Source organism: Myotis yumanensis, unplaced genomic scaffold (genome assembly GCF_028538775.1).
Source record: "Myotis yumanensis isolate MYYU_CA2020_CCGP unplaced genomic scaffold, mMyoYum1.0.hap1 SCAF_18, whole genome shotgun sequence".
Taxonomy (NCBI): Eukaryota; Metazoa; Chordata; class Mammalia; order Chiroptera; family Vespertilionidae; genus Myotis; species Myotis yumanensis.
The window spans coordinates 5,489,718-5,515,627 of record NW_027223769.1 but is presented as its reverse complement, the minus strand read 5'-3'; the positions used below and the strand labels follow the sequence as shown (position 1 = coordinate 5,515,627).

General features: G+C 51.4%; 2 protein-coding genes across 4 annotated transcripts; one reads left to right on the top strand and one right to left on the bottom strand.

The window, feature by feature from the left end:
* Positions 1-7,359: 7,359 nt before the first annotated feature.
* Positions 7,360-15,153, bottom strand: YIF1B (Yip1 interacting factor homolog B, membrane trafficking protein). 3 transcript variants are annotated; one of them, XM_070399085.1, is made up of 8 exons: positions 15,046-15,153; positions 10,612-10,850; positions 10,426-10,530; positions 10,144-10,222; positions 9,956-10,013; positions 8,791-8,946; positions 8,616-8,709; positions 7,360-7,709 (listed from the first exon to the last, which is right to left on the bottom strand). In XM_070399085.1, exons 1-8 carry the CDS (start codon positions 15,086-15,088, stop codon positions 7,554-7,556), a joined length of 930 nt encoding a protein of 309 aa, XP_070255186.1. In that variant the 5' UTR covers positions 15,089-15,153; the 3' UTR covers positions 7,360-7,553. The 3 variants fall into 3 exon arrangements, with proteins under 3 accessions (XP_070255186.1, XP_070255185.1, XP_070255187.1); XM_070399084.1 differs by having other exon boundaries at positions 15,037-15,139; XM_070399086.1 differs by lacking the exon at positions 15,046-15,153 and adding an exon at positions 14,895-14,978.
* A 2,382-nt stretch (positions 15,154-17,535) lies between these two features.
* KCNK6 (potassium two pore domain channel subfamily K member 6) lies at positions 17,536-25,468 on the top strand. Its single transcript, XM_070398126.1, has 3 exons — positions 17,536-17,857; positions 23,990-24,385; positions 24,543-25,468. Exons 1-3 carry the CDS (start codon positions 17,536-17,538, stop codon positions 24,764-24,766), a joined length of 942 nt encoding a protein of 313 aa, XP_070254227.1. The 3' UTR covers positions 24,767-25,468.
* The last annotated feature ends 442 nt before the right edge of the window (positions 25,469-25,910 follow it).

The following is a 25,910-nucleotide window of genomic DNA, read 5'->3' as shown; positions in this document are numbered from 1 at the left end:
GCTTCTGTCAAAATATGTCCTGTTTGTCTCACGGTGAGGGAGGCCCCAGGGCCCACTTGCTCTTGTAGATTGACTACCAGTGGTGCCACCCTGCGCTTTTCAGGTGTGGTGCTGCTGTGCCAGGCTGGTCAGCCGCTTTCTGCCATGCCACTGGGCCCTGAAAACTGTGCCATGGATTCGACTGGCTGGACCATTGACAGGCTGACAATCGTGTTCTTTTTCTTGCAAAGGCTGCCCAACAATGGGCCAATAGCCAAGTTACTCAGTAGACACTTCACAGCCTTTGGCCTCATTAAGTGAAATGGACTTTTTAAAAAATCACCTCACAAAGATCTCACTTCCTCCTCGTCCATATACCTTAGGAAGGCAATTTGGTCACTGACTGGCAGTTCCCAGAAAGGGCCTTCCTATGGTGGCTGTCCCTGTACATTTGTAAAAATACTTGTTCCACTCCTATCTGACCCAAACAGAAGGTCTGGGTATGAGTAAGTGTTGATAGAAGTGAAGCTATACCTACTGGGATGGGATACACACTGATTTCAAGTCCTTGGAGGGAGGCCTTAGACCCCAGGAAGTGGGGGTGGAGGGAAAGGTGCAGTCAGTGCCTTCTCTGTCCTCTAGATCTAACACCGAATCCTGGCCAATCACCTGGTCCACCTGAGCCCTGCAGCATCTGCAGCTGCCAACGTGACTGACAGGCATGGCTAGTCCTGACGAATTCTGTGCCTAATCCCATCAGTAGCAGCTTCTGAATGCAGGCTCCACCTATAGACATTTATAAACACAGACCTGCACAGCCTTGTCCTAATCTGGCTGATGAAATCACACACTGCTGCCTGAGCACCCCTGGGTTATGCCATGTATGGCAATGGAGGCTGTAACTACTCAGTGGCACTGCCCATGTGGTTTAACCAAACCAGGGTAGTGTTCTAAGTCAAGTTCAACAACAAATCCTGAACTGCTGTGCCCTATGCCCCAGCAGTCTGTGTTTTTGTGTGTGGGAAAGAATGAGTCATAATGTCTCTTCATGGGGCATGAGGGCTGCTTTCAGGCTTTGTGATTATTAGCAATGACATGGAAGATCAGCAGGGCACCCTGCCCTCCCTGTGGGTCCTAACAGATGACAGCCTTACACTATATCCTGGAATGAGTCCTGCTCATTCACAACTAGACGGCAGATTGGCCTCATAGCAACAAGACCGACCCACTGTTGTTTGGAGTCCTGTTAACTGTAGCCCTAATTAAATGCTGTATGAGAAAAACTGAATATGGCCCCAGCCCATCTTAGATTAGTCAGTGACTGACAGAATGGCATATTCATGTGAAAATTCATCAGAAACCAGGGCGGGCAGGCTGTTGGTAGAAACAATACTCTGTGCTGCTACAGATCTTTCTGGTTGTGCCAAAATGCATGACCCTGACAGCTGTTTACCTAGGCCAGTGGTCGGCAAGCTGCGGCTCACGAGCCACATTCGGCTCTTTGGCCCCTTGAGTGTGGCTCTTCCACAACACAAAATGCCGACTTCTATGCATGGGCCATGAAGTTTCAATTGCACTGTACGTGCGCGCACGTGGTATTTTGTGGAAGAGCCACACTCAAGGGGCCAAAGAGCCGTATGTGGCTCGCAAGCCGCAGTTTGCCGACCACGGACCTAGGCCATTTCCTGGTTTGCAGTGAGCACCTTGAGGGATGAGGAAATGGCTCCAAAGAGCACACTTGTATATTGCCTACTATAAGGTGGAAGGCCCTCAAGCTCAGTGTCCCACTCTTGTAATGCAACCCTCTGCATATGGAGGGCCCATTTGGACCCTCCATTTTGTCCCCATGTGGCAAGGGAAACAAACACAGATACTGATGCTTATGTGTCTTGCTGTGAGTAATAAAGCCTTTTATCTCTGACCCAAGAGTCTGGAGGCTTCTGCCAGCATTTTGGAAACTGCTCCAGGGCCATCTTACTAGCTAGCTGGTAAACAGAGTAAAATCAAACCCCAGAAACAACAGTCAGTTGGGCTGTCAGCCACTTGGAACTCCCAAAGGATAGTTGTCAGTTTTCTGATTATTAGCATTCCAGAAAGTCTCAGGCCAGTGCAACACTTTTGTGGGAAAGGAAACTGAGGCCCTGCCTACTGCATGCTTAAGGTCATCCATCTCCTGAGATGTGGTTAAGTTCTAAGAAAACAGTTCACAACGGGGATTATGGTGTTTATAGGACCAGGGCACTCTGTTCATGTAAATTCCAGAAAGAAACTGAACCAGGCCTCAAAGCAGTTTTTCCAGTGAGTTGTGTCAGTCTTGAGACGAGCAGAAGTGTGGGACCCCAATGGAGGGTCTCTCCCTACACCATCTTGTCTTCCCTGACCACTAAATTTGGCATCCAGAAGTCTCTTCTAAATTGTAGTGATTAAAACATCAGGGTTGGAGTGACCCTGGAAGAATGTGTGCTAGTGAAAAGTTGGAGGAAGAGTGAATGACATCAGTATTGCAGGCCAGTTGGGAATACACGTTCACTTTTCCCACAAAGGAGAAAGCATCACTTATACCTTTAGGTAGGTTTTTAAAAATTTCTTTTAGGCAGAAATAATAAAACAAGCAGGGGAGGGCAGTGCCATTAGATGCCAGGGCCAGGCAGAAACTGGATAGGACATACCTAAGCTACTGTCCTTGAGAACTAACTAATGTTTTCCAAAGAGCAGAAGAATGAACATGCTCTTAGGGCTTCACACCTATGTTTTCCATCCAAGCATTTGCGTTTGCCTTCCCAGCTTTGCTCTGGCCTCCATTTGTAAACCTTCTGGGTCAGGCACCGTGCCACCAACAGGGAGTAGTGAGACAGACTCCTGTATCTATTTTCCTCTTCTTCCTTTCAGTAATAGAAGTCCCCAGGTTTTAGGGGGTACGTGGTTCCCCAACTAGAAATTTTATCTCCCAGTCACCCCTGCAGTAACCATGTGTCTATGTCCTGGCCGAACTGGTATGTGCTGCTTCCAGGTAGGTTACTTAAAAGTAGGAAGTGCTGTGCCCTCTACTTGCCCCTTCCCGTCCAGAGGAACGGATGGTGGGGTGTGGAGAGCAGCTAGTGTTTGGACAGGTTCAAGCCTCGGACTAATGAGAGGGCACAGTCCTCTCATTGCCACATGCAAGTCCCAGCTTGGAGGACAGAGCCCTCCCAGCACAATTATAGCCAACAGCTATAGTTGTAAGCTTAAACCCATAGTCCGAACATGTGGCCCCACCTGCCTGAGTGATGCAAGCTTGATAGAGTTCAGGTGCATGTAATTGAATAGGATCGAAACCCATGAGAATGTTGTAAACATCTTGACCATGCCCTTAATTTGCCTTGTGGAATTGGCTATAAAATAAAGACACGACTTGTAGTCCATGGCGCTCTCTTTCCATCTGGGAGCAGTGTCCCAACCAGACCCAGTTTTTTCTCTTGTCTGTCTTTTCTCCATCCTTCACCGTCCCCTCTCAGGGTCACTGAACCAGGCTGAGCTGGCGTGGCACGTAAGGCGCCCTGGGGCTGAGTATGCCATGGCCGCACCGACTTGCCACAGTGGGAGCCAGCCTGTCCAAGGCAACACCCTGGAGGGATGCAGAACCAGACGGGAGGAGCGCGGGTCCCATACCACCCACTCACCACTTGACTCCCATCAGCTCAGGCTTTTGTAGTAGAGAAAAACTGAAGCTATGTTGTTCAGCCTCTTGTCTTTTGGGGTCTCTGCAAAAGCTGCCACATCATAACTATAATACAGGAGTGATTAGAGAGGAGTCTGAAGGACCAGGCCGTGGCCTCCCCAGACCCATTCACCCTCCAAGCAACTTTAGCGCAGCAGAGTGCTACTGTGTCTTGTGTTTGGAAGACTGTTTATTCTGCTACCCACAACCTTCTAGCCCACTGTCCTTGGGCATAACATGAGGATCCTATTGGCAGTTTTATGAGGAATCATGAGATTGTGCTTGTGGATAATAATAAAACCTGACATTTATTGAGCATCTATTTACCTTGTTCCAGGCAAGCTCTGTGGAAAACCATCTACCTTATCAGGTAAGTTTTCCACTTTACAGAGGAAGATACTGAGGCCCAGAATGGCTGACTTCTTAGTCCACAGGACAGTAGAGCGAGGGTTTACCTGTAAGCAAATTGACCTCCAGAATCCAAATTCATGGCCACTCTATGCTTGCTCTAACCTGCCATTAGATTAGCACAGTGCCTGGCATCAGGTAACCTCACTCATTCACCAAATAACAAGCACCAACTCTGAGCCATGCTGTTCTGGTGTTGAATAAAGCAGACGAGGTCCCCACACTCATGGAACTTATGACCTGCCCGGAGAGACAGCCACTTTCATATCCTGCATACAGTTGTGGGGAAAACCACAATCATTTCAGTTCTTCTCATTCAGAGTAAAGAACAAAGATCTTTGATTTACAAGACATTGCCCCCCCAATCCTCCCCATTTTCTTTCTCTCCATTCTCACTGCCATTCTGAGGGCCTTTGCACTTGATAGTCCCTCCAGATCCTTGCATGGCTTGTCTTCTCATCGTCAGATCTTTACTTAATGACTTCAGTGACGCTTTCCTTGGTATCTGCAACTAAAATCCAACCCCTCCCCAACATACCATATAGTTATTACCTAGTCCCCTTTCTTGCTGCATTTCTCTTCTTAGCACATATTAATTTTAATGGATTTTATTGGGGTATAAGTTACATAAAACTCACTCCTTTCAAACGTAAACTCGGTGATATTTAATAACTTTACCAAGTGGCGCAACTGTCTCCCTAAATCTGTTTTAGAACATTTTCTTCCCGCCCCCCACTCCAAGATCCCTCCTGCCCATTTACGGTTAATCTCCATTCCCACTCAGCTCTCAGCAACCACTAATCCACTCTGTCTCTCTAATTGCCTTCTGTGAGCACATCACATGAATGCTATCATACAACAGATAATCTCTGTGCCTGGCTCCTTTCTCCCGTGATGTAGCATGGATGTGCCAGTTCATCCTTTTTGTTGTATAGATATATCATTTTCCCTATCCATTCACCAACCATTGGTCAATTTGTTTTCCAGTTTTTCTGTTGTTTTTTCTAAAATACTAAACATTTTTACCTTGTTTCCCACATAGAATATCATTCCAGGAGGCTGGACGTTTTGTTCACCTCTGTACCCCCAGCACTTGCACTGTGCTGGACACATTGTAGGTACTCAATAAATATATGCTGCTGGGATGAGTGAGAATCAAGATAACTTAAAGATAATAGCAAGGGCTGTGCTGGCCATCAAGCAGTGGAGAGATAAAATGACGGGACTCTGTGGAGCCGGCAGTCAGGCAGGCTCTTAAGGAATGGACTTTGGAGCAGAGACCTGAGTGCACAAGGCTGATGACTGCACATTCATTGTCATCCCCAGGCCCCAGCCACCTGCTTTAGGTACAGGCTGCCCAACTGCTGGCAGGGCTGGGCTGGAGAGAAAGTAGACAACTTAGCCTGACAGTGACGGGAGCAAGTGGCCCAGCCCAGTGTGGGGAGGGAAGGCTGGGTTCTGCCAGCTGCCCCTTCCCCTGATCACCCTCCAGGTGCTCAGATTTGAGCCACACTCCCTGTGTGAATTCCAGCTCTAGGCTGTTTATTGCCGCATTTGCCCCTTGTCATCTTACTTAACTGTGTGATCCCTCAGTTTTTTCATCTGTAAAACAGGGACAGTAACAATATCTACTTTTTATTTTTAAAAAGCCAAAACATTATTTCATAAGCACTTCCTCTGGTGTGGCTCAGTTGTTGAGCATTGACCTATGAACCTGGAGGTCATGGTTCGATTCCCAATCAGGGCACATGCCCAGGTTGTGGGCTGGATCCCGTGTGGGGCGTGCAGGAGGCAGCCCATCAATGATTCTCTCTCATCATTGATGTTTCTATCTCTCTCTCCCTTCCTCTCTGAAATCAATTTAATATATATTATATATATATGAATGTAAGCACTTACTCTGTGCCAGGCACAGGTCTAGGAAACTAATCCATCTGATTCTTACCTTTACCCCATATGGTAACTGTCATTTACAGATGAGAAAACTTGAGGCACAGGGCAGCAAAGCAACTGTCCTCAGATTCCCCACTACTAAGTGGTATAGCTGGGCTTCAAATTCAGCAGGCTGGTCCCAAGTTCACACTCTTCACCCTTTTAGATTGCTTGTCATCAACCCACAGAGGGGTTGCTAAAGTGAGTAATAACGCACGATGCCCTTAGAACAGCACCTGGCACGCAGTAAGCACACAGGAAGTGAGTGTTCTCACGCATACAGGCCACGGGGAGCCACCCTCCCTCTTGTTTCTTCAAAAGCAAAAGCAGGCATCTGACCCTTTTGGGGGAAGCTGATGACAGCTCTAGTCCCCTCCCCAGGAATCTGCAACTGCCCACCCCAACTCCCAACCACACAGCCCCACCTCACTTGCCAAGGCTGGAGGGGAATGGGGTGTTTCTTTGTTTTGCAGTTAACTGTCCACCCTCCCCATTGCACAGAGGAAAAGTTGGGCGGTGCTGGGGAGGGGCTGAGGCAGAGCTGAGGACTCTGAACAAAGGTCTGGAGGGACTCCTCAGCATTCCTGTTGAGGGCATGTCCCGCTGCTCCCCCGCTACACACACACACACTTTGGACACACCTTCTCTCACCACATAGAGTTGGACCCGTGTTCCTGGGAGTGTGCAGGAGACATTTCCTATCCCAATCCAGCCAACTTCTCTCAGCAGCCCTGGAGTCCACCTCCAAAAGCTACGGGGGGCAGGCCAGGTGAGTGACCCCAAATACAGCTCCCCCAAAGTTCAGGGCCTGTCAAAAGCAGGGGTAGCTAACGGAAGGGTTAATCACCTCTCTACAGGGCATATCCTGTGGGGGAAGGGGGTACATGGTGGAATTGGGTGCTTTTGACCCCAGAGCCCTGAGTCTCAAGCTCAGGCTTTCAACTTGCCCGGCCCTTGGCCCAGTAGCTCCTCAAATTCTGACAGCAGCTCCAGCAACTCAGACATGGAGGTGAAGGTAAAGGACTTGTCCCTCCCAAGTGGGTGCCCCTTCACCAAGGAACCCCCTCTCCTTTCCTATTCCCACAGCCCCACCCTGCAGAGATTCACGGAAGCACCCCAGTCAAGGTCAAGAAGCCCAAGTTGAAAAAGGGGAAGAAGGCTTCCCACTGACGGGCCTGGGCTAGGCTCTTTAAACCTTCAGGCCTCTCTGGTGGCCTCCAGGTTGCAGGCAACTGTGAACCGTGAACCGCGACCCGCCCCCCCCTCCTCCCCTTCGCTTCTCCAGCGGGCCTGGCCTGCCCCCTGTGGGCAACCGCACAGCCACCAAGGAGAGCTACCCAAGCTGGGCTCATGAAGGTTTATTGTTTCCAGAAGAGAGGCTGCCTGCTGGGGGGTGGCTAGTGCCCCAGGGGATCTCGGCACCCGGGGTGGGGGCGGGGGCAGAGCGTCTCGGGCTGGGGGGCCATGGCAAAGTGGGCTGGCAGGTGGCCCGGAGATGAGCTGGCAGGAGCAGCAGTTAGAGGCGGGCCCGCCGCCCTCACCTCACCAGGTGGAAGGTGAGCCAGTACATGAGCAGAGGCTGCGCTGCAGCCACAGCCATGGTCAGGTACATGCGCAGCTGGTTCCGTGCTCCGCGCACTGGGACTCCCTCGGCCGCAGCCTCCGCCAGGATCTTCAGCCGCAGCGTCCGGATCTGGGGCCGGTAGAGGTTACCCTTTAGCCCTTCCCGCCAGTGGGAGCACCTGGACACTTTCAGTCCCTGCCCCTCTGCAGTTTCCATTTTCTCCCTCCCCCCCGACAGGGGCAGCTGCGCTCATCTCCACTTCTGGGACTCCCTGGCTTCCCCCCGAATCTAATAGACGGTGATGCTCTTCCCAAGGCCTTGAGAAAATGTTAGGGTTCAAACCCAGGCCAGGCCCCTAAGTGAGTTAGGGAGGAACTGCACTCTGGTTCCTGTCACTGCTTACGCTGGTCAGATGATAATTTTTAACACAAACCAGAATGCCTTTTTAAAAAATCTTGTAAATAACATCTAAGTCAAAGTTTATCTGATGATTAGATGTGGCCCACAAGTTACCAGTTTGTGCCCTCTGCTTCTCACACTAAGTCCCCCAAGTATCCTGAGGTGCAGTTATCATCCCGATTTTACAAAAGAGGAAACTGAGATTGAAAAGGAGAAAGTGATCTTCCCAGGATCCAGCTAAGCTTGGGATCAAACCCAGGCCTAGCTTAACCAGCACCCCCACAAAGAGCCCTCAAACAAGCTACGTCAGGGGTGCTGAAACTTTTTTCATCTTAAAGAAAATCCTGGCCGGAAAGTCCACCATGTAAGGAGAGTGCTGTGAGGGTGAGCACACGCCCACCCTAGCAGTCTGGCTGGCTCCTCTCTTCCTTCAGGCCCTAGCTTGGACACCCCCTCTTCCAGGAGGCCCTCCTTTACCCCAAGCTGTGGCACCCACTCCAGGGCTCCTCAGTTCAGCAATGCAACTCTGGTCTAAACTCTCCACCTGACATCCTCTGCTTGGATGTCTTCAGGGGAACCCAATCTGCCCAAGGGACCTGTGTCTTCAACTTCATGCTCCCTTGAGCCCCAACTTACCATGAACACAAAGATCGACATGCAGCACCAGCCCAGCACCAGGTAGTAGCCAATCTTTCCAAACAGCAGGCCCATGAGGATTCCACCAATCATCCTGGGAGAAAGAGGGGAAGGCTGGTCTGAGGAAGAGGCCCAGGGCTGGGGCTGTTTGTGGAGGGGAGATGGTGGTACTCACCCAACATATTTGTAGCCCAAGAAGGCCACCAGGTCGATAGTGGTGAGGTCGGTGTTGACAGTGACCAAGTAGAGGCTGAGCAGGATGGCCAGCACCTCCAGTGTCAGCCAGGCCAACGCCGAGCTGGCCTGTAACCCTAGGAGGTCTGGGGAGAACCTGCCGGCACCCAAGCTGTCATTCGATTGGCCTGCTCAAACCCTCCCTAAACATCCACTTGGGGACAGCCTGTGTTGGGTGGGGCTGGAGACCCGGCAGTGACCAAGGTGGATCTGGGCCCTGTCCTCATGAAAGTCCCATTCAGGAAAGGCAGATCTGTCCTCAGTGACATCCTAGACATATCAGGGCTGCGACTGGGGAAGCACAGGGCATGGGAAGTGCCTGACCCAGCGGGAGGGGTGTCAGACAGGGCTTCCCAGAGGGACACCTGCCTGAGGCCTGAAGGAGTAAGGAGATGGTTGCTCTCTGCCATATTCAAATGATAATTATTTTCAGTGCCACAAAGGAAATGAACAGGGGCCTATGAACAAGAGGTGGAGGCTTGACCCAGCCTGGGGTGGTGGGAAGGCTTCCTCAATGAAGCGACATTGGAGTGGAGACACCCTGAGTGAGCAGATGCTCAGCAGGTGATGATGTCAGGGAGGAACATACTCCTGAACAAAGGAAACTAGATGTGCAAAGGCCCTGGGATGGCAGTGCTAGGCCTGGTGGAGGATGGAAAGAGGACCAGAGTGGCACAGCAGAGTGAGGCGGGGCAGAGAAGGGCCTCATGAAGGTTAGTGCAGGGCTAAGAAGCTGGGGCTTGGTCTGGGGCCTGGGGAGCTATGGACAGCTTCTGAGCAGGTTGGGATGTGGTCAGGCCTGCCTCTCAGACAAGACCTTCCTGGCTGCTGCTAAAGTCAGGGTGCAGGGGGGTGTGGGGTCAGGGCAGCTGGTTAGGAGCGGGAGAGGATAAGACTAGATCTAGTGGTGGAGGCCAAAGAGGGTGAATTTAGAGAATCACCCTGCACAGGGTACTACATGCGGGTGGGAAAGAGAGGGGTGACCCTGAGTATGACACCTAGAGAGCACAGTGGGCTATTCTGAGAGAGGGGACCAAGAGACTCTCCCAACTGCCCCACAGCCCTCCAAAGCCCGTGCCACCCTACCCACTTGCATTCTCTCTTACCTATCCTGGGTTCCCAGTGCCAGGCCAGCCACCAAGACGTAGGTGATAAAAGCCATAGCTATGGGAAGCAGACACACAGACACAGGTCAGAGGAAGGACCATCTGGGCTTCCAGGTACCCAAACCTCTGCCCTAGATATGCCCACCCAGAGGGAGGAGGGTGCAGGGCAGTGGTGAATAGGGTGAAACCTGGAATGTAGAGGTCCGGAGCGTTGACATCAAAGCGGGGGGCCACTGGTGTGTCCTGCTGGTACTGCACCTCCCAGTCCTGTGGGGATAGTGAGGGAGCAGACAGAGCCCCCAGAGCTGGGCTCCTCTACCCTGCTCACAGGCCCTCTCTTAAGGCTTATCACCCATCCTGCCCCTCATGCAGGCCCCAGACTCTGACTCAACCCCCATCCACTGCCCCCTACCCAGAGGCTGTCTTTCCCTCTGACCGTGGATGGTCACTTCAGTAGGCGGTGCTCTGACCTGGTGCAGGTAGGGGAAGAAAAGCAGGCCCAGCTTTTTGCCCACGTACAGGGTGTCCACAGCGAAGTAATACTTGAGCTTGGTGACGGGAATGAAGCGGTCGATCTGGGGAGGCAGAGCTCTCCCTGAAGCCCTGGCCTCATGGCCCCAGCCTTCCCCCCACTCCCACCAGCCCAGCCCACTCACGTTCTTATCCACCAGCTCCTTGCCCTGTGCGGCTAGGCTGCTCCCATAGGCCATGGCCATGTTGGACACAGGATCAGCTAAGAAGGCTGCTTGGGGCGAGGCAGAAGCTGGAGGGTAGCCCAGGCCACTGGGTCCCCGCTGGGCTCCATAGCCCTGGCTCTGGGCCGAACTTGTGTCATCAAAAAGCTGATGGGGGTCAGCCATGCCCTGATGGGACACAGGGATCCTCCGCTTTGAGGCTGTAGGGGGAGAGAGGTAGATGTCTCATTCATTTTGTGGGCACACCCCCTCCCACCTTACTCCAGTGGGGCACTGGTTTTCATGTTAGATGGGTCAGCCAGTCAAGTGCAGGCAGGCTCTGCTGGCCATCCATCCATCCAAATAACAAGGATGATGATGATGATAGCTACTATGCACAGAATGCTATACTAAGCTTTTTACAAACAAGTTCTCTGTCCATATCCCTCTTCATGTTTCCCCCTCACTCATTCAGCTCCAGCCACATGGGCTTTCATTGAGCAGACCAGGCATACTCCCAGCTCAGGGCTGCTGCACTGGCTATTCCTCTGCCTGAATGCTCTTCCCTCAGGTGTCCTCATGGCTCACTGCCCTCCTTGAAGTCTTGGCTCAATGGGACCTTCCCCCACCATCCTGTATACAACTGCACCTCCATAGGTGGCATCCCCCTTCCCTGCTTCATTTATATCCACAGAACTCGGCACCAGCTGGGATACTAGATGTTTTACTTCTTTTTTCCCCCTGTCTGTCCACAAAAGTGTGAGTCCCCAAAGTGGGAATCTTTGTCGTGTTCATGGCTAAATCCAATACCTAGCACTTGACAAAAACCTACTAAATGAATCAGTAGGTATCCCCATTTACAGATGTGAAACCCGAGGCCCAGACAAGCTAAATTACTTGTGTAAAGGGCCAAACAGAGTGAGGGAAGAACAGGAGTCCAATCCAGGTTGCTCAATAAATATTACAATAATCCAACCCCAACTGAGCACTAACCACATATTAGGCCATGTTCTAAACATTATGGATTAACTCATTTAATCCTCACAACAACCCATTTGTGTTGATGCTATTAGCACCCCCATTTTACAGATGGGAAAAGCAAGCCCCAAAGAGTTTCAGGCCCCTGCTCAACGTCATACAGATAATATGAGGCAGAGCCAGGTTCACGTTTTTAAAAAGGTCCTCTGGCTTCATGTTGGCTATAAATAGAGGAAAGGAGGAAGGAATTTATTGATGATCCAGGGGGGAGACCAGAATAGAGAGTGGAGACTGAGGGGAGGGGAATGGGCTGCTTCTGGATAGATTTTGGAGCCAGCGGGGAGGGCCAGGACTTACTGGATGTGTGCTTAATTGGGGTGGGGTAAGAGAAAGGAGATAGAAATATGGAGATGACCAATTTGAACCCAGCACTCTGGCTCCAAGGCCTTTACTCCTAACCAATAAGCAATGCTGTGGCAGCCAATATTCATTGAGCTCCTTCTATATGCCAGGCACCATTGTGGGTACAGGATAGAGGGTGGTAGGATTACAATGGATGGGGTAGGAGGCAAATCATCTGCATCGTGACTTTCTCTGTGCCTCAATTCTCTCCTCTGTAGAATGGGTTAATATTCCAAGGAAAAGTGACACTCAGACTCCTCAGCCCTTGGCCTGGCACCTATTGCCAATTACAAGCCCCTCAGCTCTTCATCTCAGTCATTTGTAGCTGGAAAACTGACCCAGGTGTCCTCAGTCCCAAAGAACGCAGCAGTGGTTCTGGCCCTCTTGTCCTCAAGTTCCACTTCCCTTTTTCCTCTCTCATTTCTGGCCGAAGGGTCACTTCCTGAAAAGCTTTGGTGTGAGCCTGTCCTTCCTCCCTGTTACCCCTCAGCCAGTGGTATTTGGGGTCCTGCTCCCACCAGCCACCTAAAGGCTCTCTGCACCACCAGGTCGGGTCCATTATTCTGCTCTCATCCAATTCAAGTCCTCACAGCACTAGGTGCATTGCCCCAAATGCCAACCTCCAACTCTTGGCGTCTGAGACACTGTGCCTGTCTTTTTCTCTTTTCTGTCTGAGGCCCACAAATACCTACTTAGCACCCTCCTGTGTTAGGCTCTGATGCAGGTAGCAATGATCAAAGGGACGAAAACTCCTGCCTTCATGGAGCTGATGGATTCCCAATCTGTCTCTCTCAATCGGTGACTTATTTCCAGCTCCCTGGAATGTGTGACCCAATTTTCCACCCTTGCCCTGTCTTCTGCCCTAACCTAGGGCAATCTCACCCACACCCACAACTTTCACAGTGTACCTTAGGCTCTGGGCTCTGTCTCTGGCCACCACTTCTCTCCTGTAGCCAGACCCAGGTAGGCCACTTCTTGGCAATGGCCTCTGGTTGCCCCTGGACCCTAACCGCCGTCTCCAAGCCCCCGATTCCCCTTCTGTCTGGCATCCAACCAATCAATCGCTAATTCTTGCCCACTATGTCTCAATGTTACCCTTCCCTCTCAGACTATGTCAGCTTGCACCTGACTTAAATGTCCTCCCCCTGGGTCCTCCTGTCCATTCTTAGCTGCACCAACGTTCTCTCCAGTGGGCAGCCAGAGCGATCTTTTTCAGTGAAAAGAGAACATTTCCTGTCTTCTGCCTAAGATCAGGGCCCACTGTGTTTAGAATAAAATCCTAATGCCTATGAGGCCCTGCAGGACCCAGCCCGGCTAACCACCCTCTTTTACTACCTTACCCCTCCTTGGGGCTCACTGCACCTCAGTCACAATGGCCTCCTCTCAGACCATGACCCTGCCAAGCTCCTAGCCCCCACAGGCTTTTTAATATACATATATATATATATATATATATACACACACACACACACACACACACACACACAAAACACACACATATATACATATGTATACATACACACACACACATATATATACATATATATACATATATACACATACACACACACATATATATTCATTCTTGATTAGGGAGGGTAAGAGAAAGAAACATCGATGAGAGAAACACCCATCGGCTGTTTCTGCAAGCCCCATACTGGGGATCGAGCATACACCCTGACCAGGAATTGAACCAGTGACCTCTGGGTGCCTGGGACATGCTCAACCAACTAAGCCACACCGGCCAGGGCCCCCATAGACTTTTGAACATCCATCACCTTGGAACACCTTCCCACTATTGACAACTGCCAGTGTTGCACTCAGGCCTCAGCTCAAATGTTTCCTTCTCAGAAATCTTTCTCATTCCTCAATATAAACACTAGCCACAACTTGTTCTTTCTCATAATATCCAGTGATTCTCTGTTCCCTTCTGAGCAGTTATCACAATTCATTTGTCTACTTGTTTACTCAGCACAGGCCTCCAATGCTTTTCCCTCACTACAAATCGCCTTCTCTGGGCTAATTAGATGCACCTCTTCCAGGAAGCTTCACTGACACCCCCAGGCTGGGTCATATGCCTAATCTGGGCTACCACAACACCTCCATCCCAGCCATAATCACTCTGATTGTGCTTCCCTCTCCCTGGCTCTAACCCGTCTGCCTGTGCTGCTTCTTTCATCAGAATGTCCATCACTCAAGCCTGCTGCTGTCTTCTGCTCTGTACTGGTAGCTCCATGAGGTCAGGAACCTGTCGGGCACCACTGTATTTCCAGCATCACCTACCACAGGACCAGCCAGCCACCTTATTGATGTTTGAAGGGAGGAATGGGCGCATCACACTGTCTCCCTCAACACATCCTGATTATACCCTTTATGGCTCTAATTAGTCCCCAAATTATCAGGCTGCCTTGTTTGTTTCTGAGTTTAGTGGCTGTCTTCCCACCAAACTCAGAAACAAACAAGAGTTAACAATGACCGGTGCTTCGCTGGTCACTACCAGGTACCCACATTCCAGCACAGGGCTGGCACAGGGGAGCTGAGGCAGGATATGTTGAATGAATAGATGAGATGCACGCACATTCACGGAGATTAGACATACAAATTCGCAAAGATAGAAAAAAAGAGGTTAACAGCCAAATAAACACAGGTTCAAATCTTAAATAAGGGATAACCATGGCCCTCTTCGCTCATGGAGGGCTACGAACCCTGTCCGAGGGCATAGGCGACAGCCCGTGGCTACGAAGGGGTAAGGGGTAGGATGATTGCTTACGGCAAAATCAATGAAAGTCGCGATTTTCTGCTCATCATACAGTATACTGCCCAAAGTTGTTTTCTTTCAAAATAATATCCTAAGGGTAAAAAAATCGACCCCAAAGCGCCCCTACCCGGAGCTGGCATCCTGGTGCGGTGCACACCTCGAAGCTCCAGATCCCTGACTTCCTGACCTCCGACCTGCAGCGACCTCGCCAACCGCCGCGGCGGCCCCGCCACACCCCGCCCGCCTCATCACCTCGGCGGGCCACGTACGCCACTTACGCTGCCGGGGAGTCCCCGCCGCCGCCGAGCCAGCTGGATGCATCCTTCGTTGCTACCGCCGCCGCCCCAGCCACGGTTCGAAATGTGCCCGCCCGGCTCCCGTAGCCACGTCCCACCGGCGACGCGACAGCCAATGGGCGTTACGATCGTTCAGTGGCCACGCCCTCTCGTGGAAGCCTGGACGCGTTCGCTGTGGGTAAGAAGGGAGGGCTCGAAGCCCGTGACGTAAGCCGAGAGTCCAGACCGGGGCGGCAGGAAGGCGGGGCAGGGAACGATCTTAGGAGTAGACGGTGTCGTGCATGATGGGAAATGTAGGTGTCGAGCGAAGAGGCGGATGGGAAATGGAGTTCTCCCTGGAGAGACGCTCAATTTGAGTCGCCGAGAGCACGCGGGAACCAGGGAAGGGTGTGGAGCAGGGAAGAAGTCCATTTGTATTTCCGAGGGGCTAAGCGGAGTGGAGCGGGCTCTGCCCTTTACAGTTTTGGCAGATCTTAGATATTAAAGTGAATGTTTAGAGTGAGAAAAGAATACTCAGCAAGTTAGGGGGTAAGAACCAAGATGTCTGTAGGAATATCTCTTTACATATTCCCCCAGAAAATGATAAAAAATGCTTTGGGTTGCGACCTGGTTTTCCCAGTTCTCCCAAAACACTTTACATCCCCCAGCAACTCACAGCACACACAGGCACACCTGCAAGTGAGAAGCACGGAGAATTAAGCTTCTTTAGTCTCTCCTCTCTTTGTCGTTCAGTATCCCCATGTATCTCACTCGGTCTCCCCCTTTCTCTCCCCTGCAGCCTCCCATTTTCTGTCCCACACTTCCCTCCACTATCTCAGGCAAAGATAACTGTAGAAGTGACTTCTGGGCAATGACAGCACTCCGGAAGAATGTCAGCAAGTGACTGTCACTGTGGCTTTCCCTTTCCTCCCGAGGCATTGCCTTTTCTGAGGACCTTGAGGACTGTTCTAGTCTCTCAGTTATGAGTCCTGGCTTAGTCTCGGGCTTTCTTTGTGAGTTGTCCCCATTCCTCTCCTGAACCTCTGGTTTAGCATCTGTCCTTCGGGCTCCATCACTATTTTTTCATCTTCTGAATACTTTTATTAGTAAGCAAGTATTTTAGCTTTGTGTTGCCTCAGGTTCACATGGTCACACCTTACCAGTTTTGTGACTACTCAATTGTTAAGCCTAAAATTTCTCATCTGTTTAATGACTAATAGAGGAATAATAGAGGAGGGGTTGAGATACAAGCTCTGTGTCCATAGGGCCTTTGATCACTGGCCCCTACTGCTGCTGTTGTATTATCAGGTGTCTCTTCCTGTGAGTTCTAAGCCCCAAGTTGGGCTCTTTCCTAAGAGCTGCCACAGTTTATAAATAGAACCATCTGGGTGTGTCTGAACTGGTCCCAGAGCCCCACTCCTTTGCCAGTCAGATGTGGTCAGGAGTCGGGGCTGCTCTCCTGAAGGCAGTCAGAGAGGGGGGTGTGGAGAGGGAGCAGGGAAGCAGGGAAGCAGAGGGAGCAGGGAAGGAAAGATTCCCCCGCTTCAGTGAAGGTGTGGATCTGTGATTCTGCCTCGAAAAGAGACCCTGGCTCTTTCCTGTTCATCCTTCCTCTCTCACTTCAGATATTTCCTTTCTCCAGAAGCTCTTGATTTCTCAAAAGCTGCGGTAGTTGCCTCCTCTGGGCGTCCTCCATCCCAGCCCTGGTCACTGCCTGTGCTGCTTTCTGGGCTGTCACTCTGTTGAAGTGCTGGGAGCCCCCTGAAGGCAGGTTCCAGAACTGTCACTGCTGTTTCCCCGGGATCACTCAGCAAAGGGTCGGGCACAAAGTGGGCACTGAGCAAAGATCTGGTGGAGCTAAATATCCCGATTCTGTCCGTAAGGGCACGAGGACACCTGCCCCTGTGGTGTCCTTCGTTGTGACTTAGACAGGCCTCCCTACCGGTGGACGCAACTCCACTCCAGAGCGCACGACTTGGCGAATGGGATGAGGGCTGGATGCCAATTTGTCCCCTGGTCCCCTCAGCCATGCACCCTGATGAAAAGCACAATCTTGTAGCCCAGCAAGATGGCCCGGAGGAGTTGGGGCGCGACTTCTCGGTCCTTGAGCAGAAAGGAGAGTACGGACTCTTTCTGAACAAAGGAATCAGGACGCCTGGGACGCAGAGAGGGAACGGCAGAATGCCCCACTCTTTCCATCCGGTTAGTCTCCTGGGTCCGGGAGTGCTGAGCTCCGCCCTCTCGGTGTTAACACCTGGCGGTGGGGCGTGCCTCAGTTTCCCGGAGGCGGGGCGCGTCTCCTCCCTCTCCTGCCCCTCCCCTCCCCTTTCATCTCGGGTTCCTCTTTGGGGAGCTGGAGGCCGAGCTTCGAGCTCCCGGAACTAAAGCTGGGCGCCCGGCCATCAACAGGCGGGGGCCACGTCAGCGGGGCGGCGGGGCTCGGTGGAAGCCGGTCAGTGGGGCGGCGGGGCTCGGTGGGAGCCGGGGAGCGCCATGCGGCGGGGCGCGCTCCTGGCGGGCGCCCTGGCCGCTTACGCCGTGTACCTAGGGCTGGGCGCGCTGCTGGTGGCGCGACTGGAGGGGCCGCACGAGGCTCGGCTCCGCGCGGAGCTGGAGATGCTGCGGGAGCAGCTGCTGCGGCGCAGCCCGTGTTTGGCCGCCCCCGCTCTGGACGCCTTCGTGGAGCGAGTGCTGGCAGCCGGCCGGCTGGGACGCGCAGCGCTCGCCAACGCTTCGGGGCCCGCCAACGCCTCGGACCCCGCCTGGGACTTTGCCTCTGCTCTCTTCTTTGCCAGCACACTGGTCACCACCGTGGGTAGGTGAGCGCCGCCCCAGTCTCCAAACTAGCGAGAACCCACCCCCAGGGGCACTCGGGAGCCCTCAGGAGGTAACCTTGTCCCAGCAGATCACTCCAGTCCGGTCTGGGCCTGGGATCCCCTCAAAACCCCTGGAGGAAAATCCGGGATCCACAGTCGTGGGATCTGCCTCCCTCGGGAAGCCCCCAGCCAAGCCTCTCCTCCCCGCAGGAAAACACCCAGTTCTCCAGGACGAGGGCTGTACTCAGTACCTGCCAGAGAGCATCTGGGACATTGTTCCTCTGCCTCACCCCTTGGAGACATGGCCCTTCCAGGCCCCCCTGGGCCTAGACTGCACTCAGAAACCTCCAGCGAGGACCTGGGACCCTGGGCCTGAGACCCTCACCCTCTCTGGACTCGGACCTCAGCCACCCAAGACTCTGGTCTCAGAATGCCACCCCCTCAAACAATGTCTCCTGACTGACCAGATAGGTCTTTCCTGGAAGCCTTTCGGGGAGCCCTGTCCCAGCCTCCTCCTGACTCGGGTGCCCAGAGAGAAACCTGAATCTCCAGACCCCCTCAGGGTGCCATCACTGAACACCTTACTGCCAGTAGAGATCCCTCAGCCAGGACCTGGGGCCTCCCTTTGAGAGGGCTCCTCCTCTGGATCGTGACCATTACCCTGAAAGGGGCCCTGCCTGCAGTAGCAGGTGGCCTTTGCCTCTCTCATACTCATACTCCCCAGCAGGTAAGCCCTGACTCCAGATACAGGACCCCTCTCCATGTACCCCACTCCATCTTGACATCTCCCTTGTATCGGGGAGCCCTCAATGCAGAGTTTTCTCCCAATAGAGACACTTTGGTTTTCTCTGGACCTGGAATTCCATTTTAGTAGCCCCTAACTATGGATGTATGAAAGACAACCATCGTGGAGGGAGCTAGATTATCCTCCCGAAGCCCCCCAGCCAGGACTCCCTCCCCTCCAATCTCAAAACTGGCTCTAGCAAAACCCCTACTGCTTTCCAAACCAGGATCTCCCCATGGGGGCCTCTTTGAACCTGAGAACCCCTAGTTGAGACTCATCACTCTCAGCAAAAGCCCCAGAACCACCTGAACCTTCTATCAGGGACACCAGTGCCCTCCACACACACTATCATTGAGAGCAGAATCCCCACCACACACACACACACACACACACACACACACCATCACACGATACCAGCCCAGGAACTCTGCTCTCTGCACTTGCTACCCCTGCTCAACCTGGATTTCCCAAGAAAGGGAATCTCCTAGGCTCTAGGAAACACTCCAATCCCTAAACCCACAGCTGGGAACTCCCTGTTTAACAGTGCCACAGCCTGCTTTGGACCAAGGATACTCCAGACCCCCTGTATCCCAGAGCCCTCCCCAGTGTCCAGTCAAAACCATTACCACTTTCCACCCTTGGACCCGAGACACCCACCCTGTCCCATCATCTCCTTAGCATTGTCTACCTTCATCATGTCCTCTCAGGCATCCTCAGGCTCATAATCCCCCTCCGCCTGAGGAATCCCCTCCCAGTCCCATTTGTAATCCAGAAAATGCCCCCACCGGTGCCTGTCACCTTTCCTCTGGACCCAGGATCCTTTTCAAACCAGAAACCAACCTCCTCAGGTAGGACCAACCCCCTCCCCGCAGCCCTACCCGGGACATCCCTTCCCACCTCAGCACTTGCAGACCTGGGAAATCCCTGTTGTCAAGGCTCTGCTGGTCCTTTCACATCCCCTCCCCAAAACTCCCTCTTCCTCTCTTTGCTTGGAATTTGGCCTGGGGGTGAGGAGAGATGGGGGCTGGGGCAGGCCTCGCAGACTCCTAACTCCTCCTCCCTGCCTGCAGTAGCAGGTGGCCTTTGCCTTTGGTGCCCCATTGTGTGGACCAGCAAACCAAGTCCATTGTTAGCAGAGCTGGATGCTCCTTTTATACTCTGTTCTGCTGGCTGGGCCTGCCTGACCTGCTCCTGGGCTTCACTGGGTCACATGAGTGTCTCCATCAACCTCCTCCCAGATCCTGGCTTCTGAGAAGTTGTCCCAAGAGGACAGATGAAGAAGCCAAACTCAAGGCATGCACAGCCTGGGTTCGGATTTCTGCTCAGCCCGCTGCTCAACTCTAGGCCTCAGTGTCCTCCCACATCTGTAAAATGGGAATAATAACACTCCCCACTTCACAGTAATAATAAAACCTGGTAGAGGAGTTGCCACGTATGGGCTTTAACTCAATCAGCACAACAGCCTTGTAAAGCCGGTACCATTAGTGGCCCTATTTTTTAAAATAAATACACTGTATTTTTATTGATTTCAGGGAGAGGGAGAGAGAGAAAGACATCAATGATGGAGAGAATCACCAACTGGCTACCTCCCACACAGTCCCTTGGTGGGGGGCCGAGCCTGCAACCCAGGCACCTGCTCCAACTGGAATTGAACCCTGACCTCCTGGTTTATGAGTAGACCCTCAACCACTGAGCCACATGGGCCGGGTCTGGCCCTATTTTTTAGCAATAGAAACTGAGGCCCAGAGAAGTTGGACAACTTGTCCAAGGTCACACAACCAGGAAGGTGTAGAGTAGAAATTTGAATCAAGGCGATCAGGCCTTAGAGTCCCATGCTCTTAACCAATACACTGCACTACCTCTGAAGCCTGCATGAAGAGGAGTGATGTGTGTATACTGAAATGAAAAATTACTCAGATACTTGTTAAAAATGGTAAGTTGTTGCAATAAGGGAGCGAGATTGAACTCAATTCTGAATATAACAAAGACAGCTGGAGATAGAGAGCAGAGTGAGGGGATCAGTGGACAGGAAATTATTAAGAAAGAGGGGATTCTTATTTACTGGCTTAATGGGATTGTTGCAAAAGGCCAAGACCTCAGCTCTCAAAGGTGGAGAATAAGGAATGTGATCAGATATCAAGAGTGGAGGAATTCTCCCTAAACTGACAGCATTCTTGCTAAAACGGCCTAGTCAAGAGGAGCCTAACTAAAGTTTGGTCAGGAGGAAGTCTTTGTAAGTTTGAAGGGTTGGGGATAATAACAGGTTTTCTGTGCCTCAGTTTTCATTGTTATTGGTGGGAAAGCCTGGAGCTCTGAATGAGTCTGAGAAATGAAAAGCCAAGTCTTTCAGAGAGACTTCTTCCACGGCACCTCTGATCTTGTCAGGCCCGAGCCCTCTGAGAAAGGCCTGGGGCCTGGAATTGATCCAGGCAGACTTGCTCCAGTTGAGGCCAGAGATGGCGGGGTCAGCACCCCAGAAGTGAGCATGACTGCCATGGTAACTCTTTTTATGTCTTGCAATCCACCCTGGTAGGGTTATTACTATTGCATTTGAAGAAGACATTTTTTTATGAGCCCATTTTGCAGGATTCTGAGGAAAGTCATTGGGCCAAGGTCATGTAGGGAATAAATGGCAAAAAACTGATTTGAACTTTGCTCTTTGAGGTAGCAAGTTGAGACTCAGATTATTTGCATACCTGCCATTTCAGCTGACTGCTGGAGTTTCTCCATTAAAACCTTTGTATTAATGAGGGTTGGTGCCATAAATGAAAAACCTCAAATAATAGCTGCGTAAATAAGATGGAAATCTATTTCTGGAATGATGATGCATGGTCAGAGCGCCTCCATAACTCTCGGTGCAGGGTTTCCATCCCGAGGTCACGTCATGGTCCAAGGTGGCTGCTCAGCTCCTGCCTTTCTGTCTATTTCAGCCAGCGGGAAGAAAGAAGAAAGAAGGGGATAGGCATCTCCCTTTCTTTTATGGCTGTGTGTGTGTGTGTGTGTGTGTGTGTGTTTTCTTTGTTGTTGTTAATCCTCACCCTAGGGAGAGGGAGGGAAAGAGCCAGAGAGAGAGAAACATTGACCGATTGCCTCCTGCACATGCGCCCTTGGCCAGAATCAAGCCTGAAACCCTTCAGTCCACGGCCGACACTTTAACCACTGAGCAACCGGCTAGGGTGGCACCTCCCTCTCTTTAAGGACACTTCTTGGAACTTGTTTGCTTCTTTCATGTATGCCTCATTGGTCAGAAATTATTCTAATTACACCTAGCTGCATCTTATTTGCGCAATTATTATTTGAGGTTTTTCATTATGGCTCCAGCCCTCATTAATACAAAGGTTTTAATGGAGAAACCCCATTAAAGAGGGAATGTCTTTATTCCAGGTGGCCATGTGTACAGCGAAAGCCAGAGAGTCTTCCCCCCCCCCCCAATTTTTTATTATGGTAAAATACACATAAAATTTACCATTTTTAATTGTACACTTCAGGGACATTAGGTACATTTACATTGTTTTCAATCGTTACCACCATTCATCTCTAGAACAATTTTCATCTTGCAAAACTGAAACTCTACCCTTAAACACCAACTCCCCATGTGCCCTCTCCCCAGCTCCTGGCAACCACCGTCTACTTGTGTCTCTGATTTTGACTCCTCTAAATACTTCATATAAGTGGAATCATACAGTATTTGTCTTTCTTCGACTAGCTTTTCTCATTTAGCACAATGTCCTCAAGATTCATCCATGTTGTAGCATGTGTCCGAGTTTCCTTCCTTCATAAGGCTGAATAATACTCCATTGTATATATTTACATTTTGTTTACCCATTCATCCATCAATGGACACTTGGCTGTGAAGAATGCTGCTATGAGCATGGGTGTACAGGAATCTCTTCCAGCCCTTACTCTCAATTTTTTGAGTATATAAAAAATCAGATCCCTTTGTATGGGAGATGTGTTCATCTGCACGATTCCACATGTTATTTTTGATCAGAGGGCTGGATCTGCAGTCTTTTGGGCTAAAAACATTTGACCTCAACATTAACCAGGCCCCTTATCACCCCCATCATATCTCTGACCTTTTGGGTTGATTTATTTGGGAAATAAAGATATTTTAAATTATACATTAAAACAGTGAGCCAGTCTCACTTACACCTGAATCCCCCTGTATCATGTTACAGTTTGCAGAACTCACACCCATGGTCCTGTGGTCATGTGTTTTCACGGCCCTCTAGGAGGTCACTGGGGCTTGTCACACCCATTTTAGAGTGGAGGGAGCCAGACTTGAGCCTGCACCCTTCATTTATTATTTCGACTATTGACTGAGTGCCCACTCTGTGCCTGATACCAGGACTATAGCATTGAACAAAGCAAACAGAAGCCCCTGCCCTCCTGAGATGGCACCTGAATGGGGGAGACAGAGAGTAGCCAAATAAGTAAATCATATAGTTTGTTAGACAGTGTTAAGTGCTATGAAAACAAACCAAAAAAGTTGGGTGAGAAGTTGTAAAAATTTAAAATAAGGTGGTTAGACCTAGTCGGTTTGACTCAGTGGATAGAGCATCAGCCCACAGATTGAAGGGTTCCATTCCCATCAAGGACAGGTTGCCAGCTCCACCAGCCCCAGTAGGGGCACATTCAGGAGGCAACCAATGGATGTGTCTCTTTCACACAGATGGCGCTCTCTCTGTGTATCTCTCCCCCTCCCTTCCACTCTCTCTAAATAAATCAATGGAAAAATATCCTCAGGTGAGGATTACAACAACAAAATAAAGGTGGTCAGGGAAGGCCTCATGAGAAGGTGATGTTTGAACAAAGACCTGGAGAAGAAGGGAGCCCTGTGGAAACCTGAAGGAAGGTGTTCCACAGGGAAAGAACAGATAGTGCAAAGGCCCTGAGGTGGGAGTGTATTTCCCTGCTGGATTGTGTGGGTCCTGAGGGTCATGATGAGGACTTTGTCCTTCCTCCTGAGTGGGATGGAGCCACCAGGGGGCTCTGAGCAGGGGAGGGACATGACTTAACACTGGTGTTCACAGTGCCCCTCTGGCTGCATGGGGGGTACAGACTGTGAAGGCAAGGGTGGAGGTGGAGGAGGGAGGCCAGGGAGGAGACTACGGGGTAGACATGAAGGTGGGGTGGGGTGAAGTGGATGGACTTGGGATCTACTTGAAATTTGAGACAATGGGATTCACTGACAGAAAGTGGTTGTGAGTGATAAGGAAGTCAAGGGTGACCAGAAATGAAAGAATGGGGGGCAAGTTCAAGGGTAACATTAGGTCTTGGCTTAGGATGGCCACAGACCCCAAGTAGGTGCCAAGTGGGCAGAAGGATTTCCCTGTTACTTTCACAGGCTATGGGTACACAACACCGCTGACTGATGCGGGCAAGGCATTTTCCATTGTCTTTGCGCTCCTGGGCGTGCCGGCCACCATGTTGCTGCTGACTGCCTCAGCCCAGCGCCTGTCACTGCTGCTGAGCCATGCACCCTTGTCCTGGCTGAGCATACGCTGGGGCTGGGACTCCCGGCGGTTGGCCCGCTGGCACCTGGTGGTTCTGCTGGGGATCATGGTGACCACCTGCTTCCTGGTGCCCGCCACAATCTTTGCCCACCTTGAGGAGGCCTGGAGCTTCTTGGATGCCTTCTACTTCTGCTTCATCTCTTTGTCCACCATTGGCCTGGGTGACTATGTGCCCGGTGAAGCCCCCGGCCAGCCCTACCGGGCTCTCTACAAGGTGCTGGTCACAGGTGAGTAGGGTGGCTGGCTCAGGACCCAGGGCACAGCCTTGTCATGGAGGGTACAAGGGGAACCTGGCCTGTCTTAGGGGGAAGTTGAGGGTCACAGCCCCACCCTGGGCCTGCCAAGGTTCTGAGTTCACCCATGGCCCCTCTGTCGTCTTTGCAGCCTACCTCTTCCTGGGTCTGATCGCCATGGTTTTGGTGCTGCAGACGGTCCGGCATGTGTCTGACCTTCATGGCCTCACAGAGCTCATCCTGCTGCCCAGTCCACACCCTGCCGGCTTCCATGAGGATGAGGATGATCGGGTGGACATTCTGGGACCCCAGTCAGAACCACACCAGCAACTCACCACCAGCTCCCACACCAACTACGCCTCCATCCCCAGGTAGCTGGGGCAGGCACCTTGAGACTGGATGGACCTAGCCTGCGGCTGAGGGACCATGCGACTGGAACTGACATACTAGACCCTCGTGGGCACATGCCAGTGCTCATGAGAGCACTGTCACCAGCTGTCCATCCTTTGTCGTACCTGTCCTGGGCTCCCCAAGCACCTGCATTGCTTGTTCTCCTGGCTCCTTCCCTCTTCTCCCCCACATTCAGTGCTTCTTTGGCTTTCTCACCGTCTCTGTCTTTCCCTCTCAACGTCTCTTTTTTTTTTTTTTTAATATATTTTATTGATTTTTTTACAGAGAAGAAGGGAGAGAGATAGAGAGTTAGAAACATCGATGAGAGAGAAACATCCATCAGCTGCCTCCTGCACACCCCCCACTGGGGATGTGCCTGCAACCAAGGTACATGCTCTTGACCGGAATTGAACCTGGGACCTTTCAGTCTGCAGGCCGACGCTCTATCCACTGAGCCAAACCGGTTCCGGTCAACGTCTCTTTTTTTCTTACTCTTTTATTCCATCTACTTCTCTCAGCAACTCACCATCTACAGTTCTACCAGGCTCTGGGCTCAGGTATCATTTCAGGCACTAGATCAGTCACTACACCTTGGGCAAGTGACAGTCCTTTCTGAGCCCTCATTTTCTTATCTGGTCAGTGGAAAGAACACAGGGTGGGGCAAAAGTAGGTTTACAGTTGTTCATATGGAAAATAATATAATAATTAATAAATAATACAAGAATAAACTGTTTCGTGTACTCACAACTGTAAACCTACTTTTGCCCCACCCTGTATATTAATTCATCCCAAACTCTTCTATGTTGGGCATTGTTAGTGATGTAGCTGGGCCCTGTTCTCCTGGGGCTCATAGTCTAGTAACTTAGACAGACGTCTCCACACAGTGAGCCCAAAACTGGCAGGACTTTAATAGCAGAGGCAGAGTGGTCAGCGGTGTGATGGAGAAAACATGGAATGCACCCAATATAACTTGGAAGGTCAGGGAGGACTTCCTGGAGGAAGGGACAACTGAACTCACTCCTGCAATATGAGTAGTAGTCAAGGGAAGAAGGTGTAACTGATTTTCCTCAGGTGTCTCCAGGGAGCAAGACCCATGCAGAGAGCCCTGGGGGAGGCCTGGGTCCTAGAG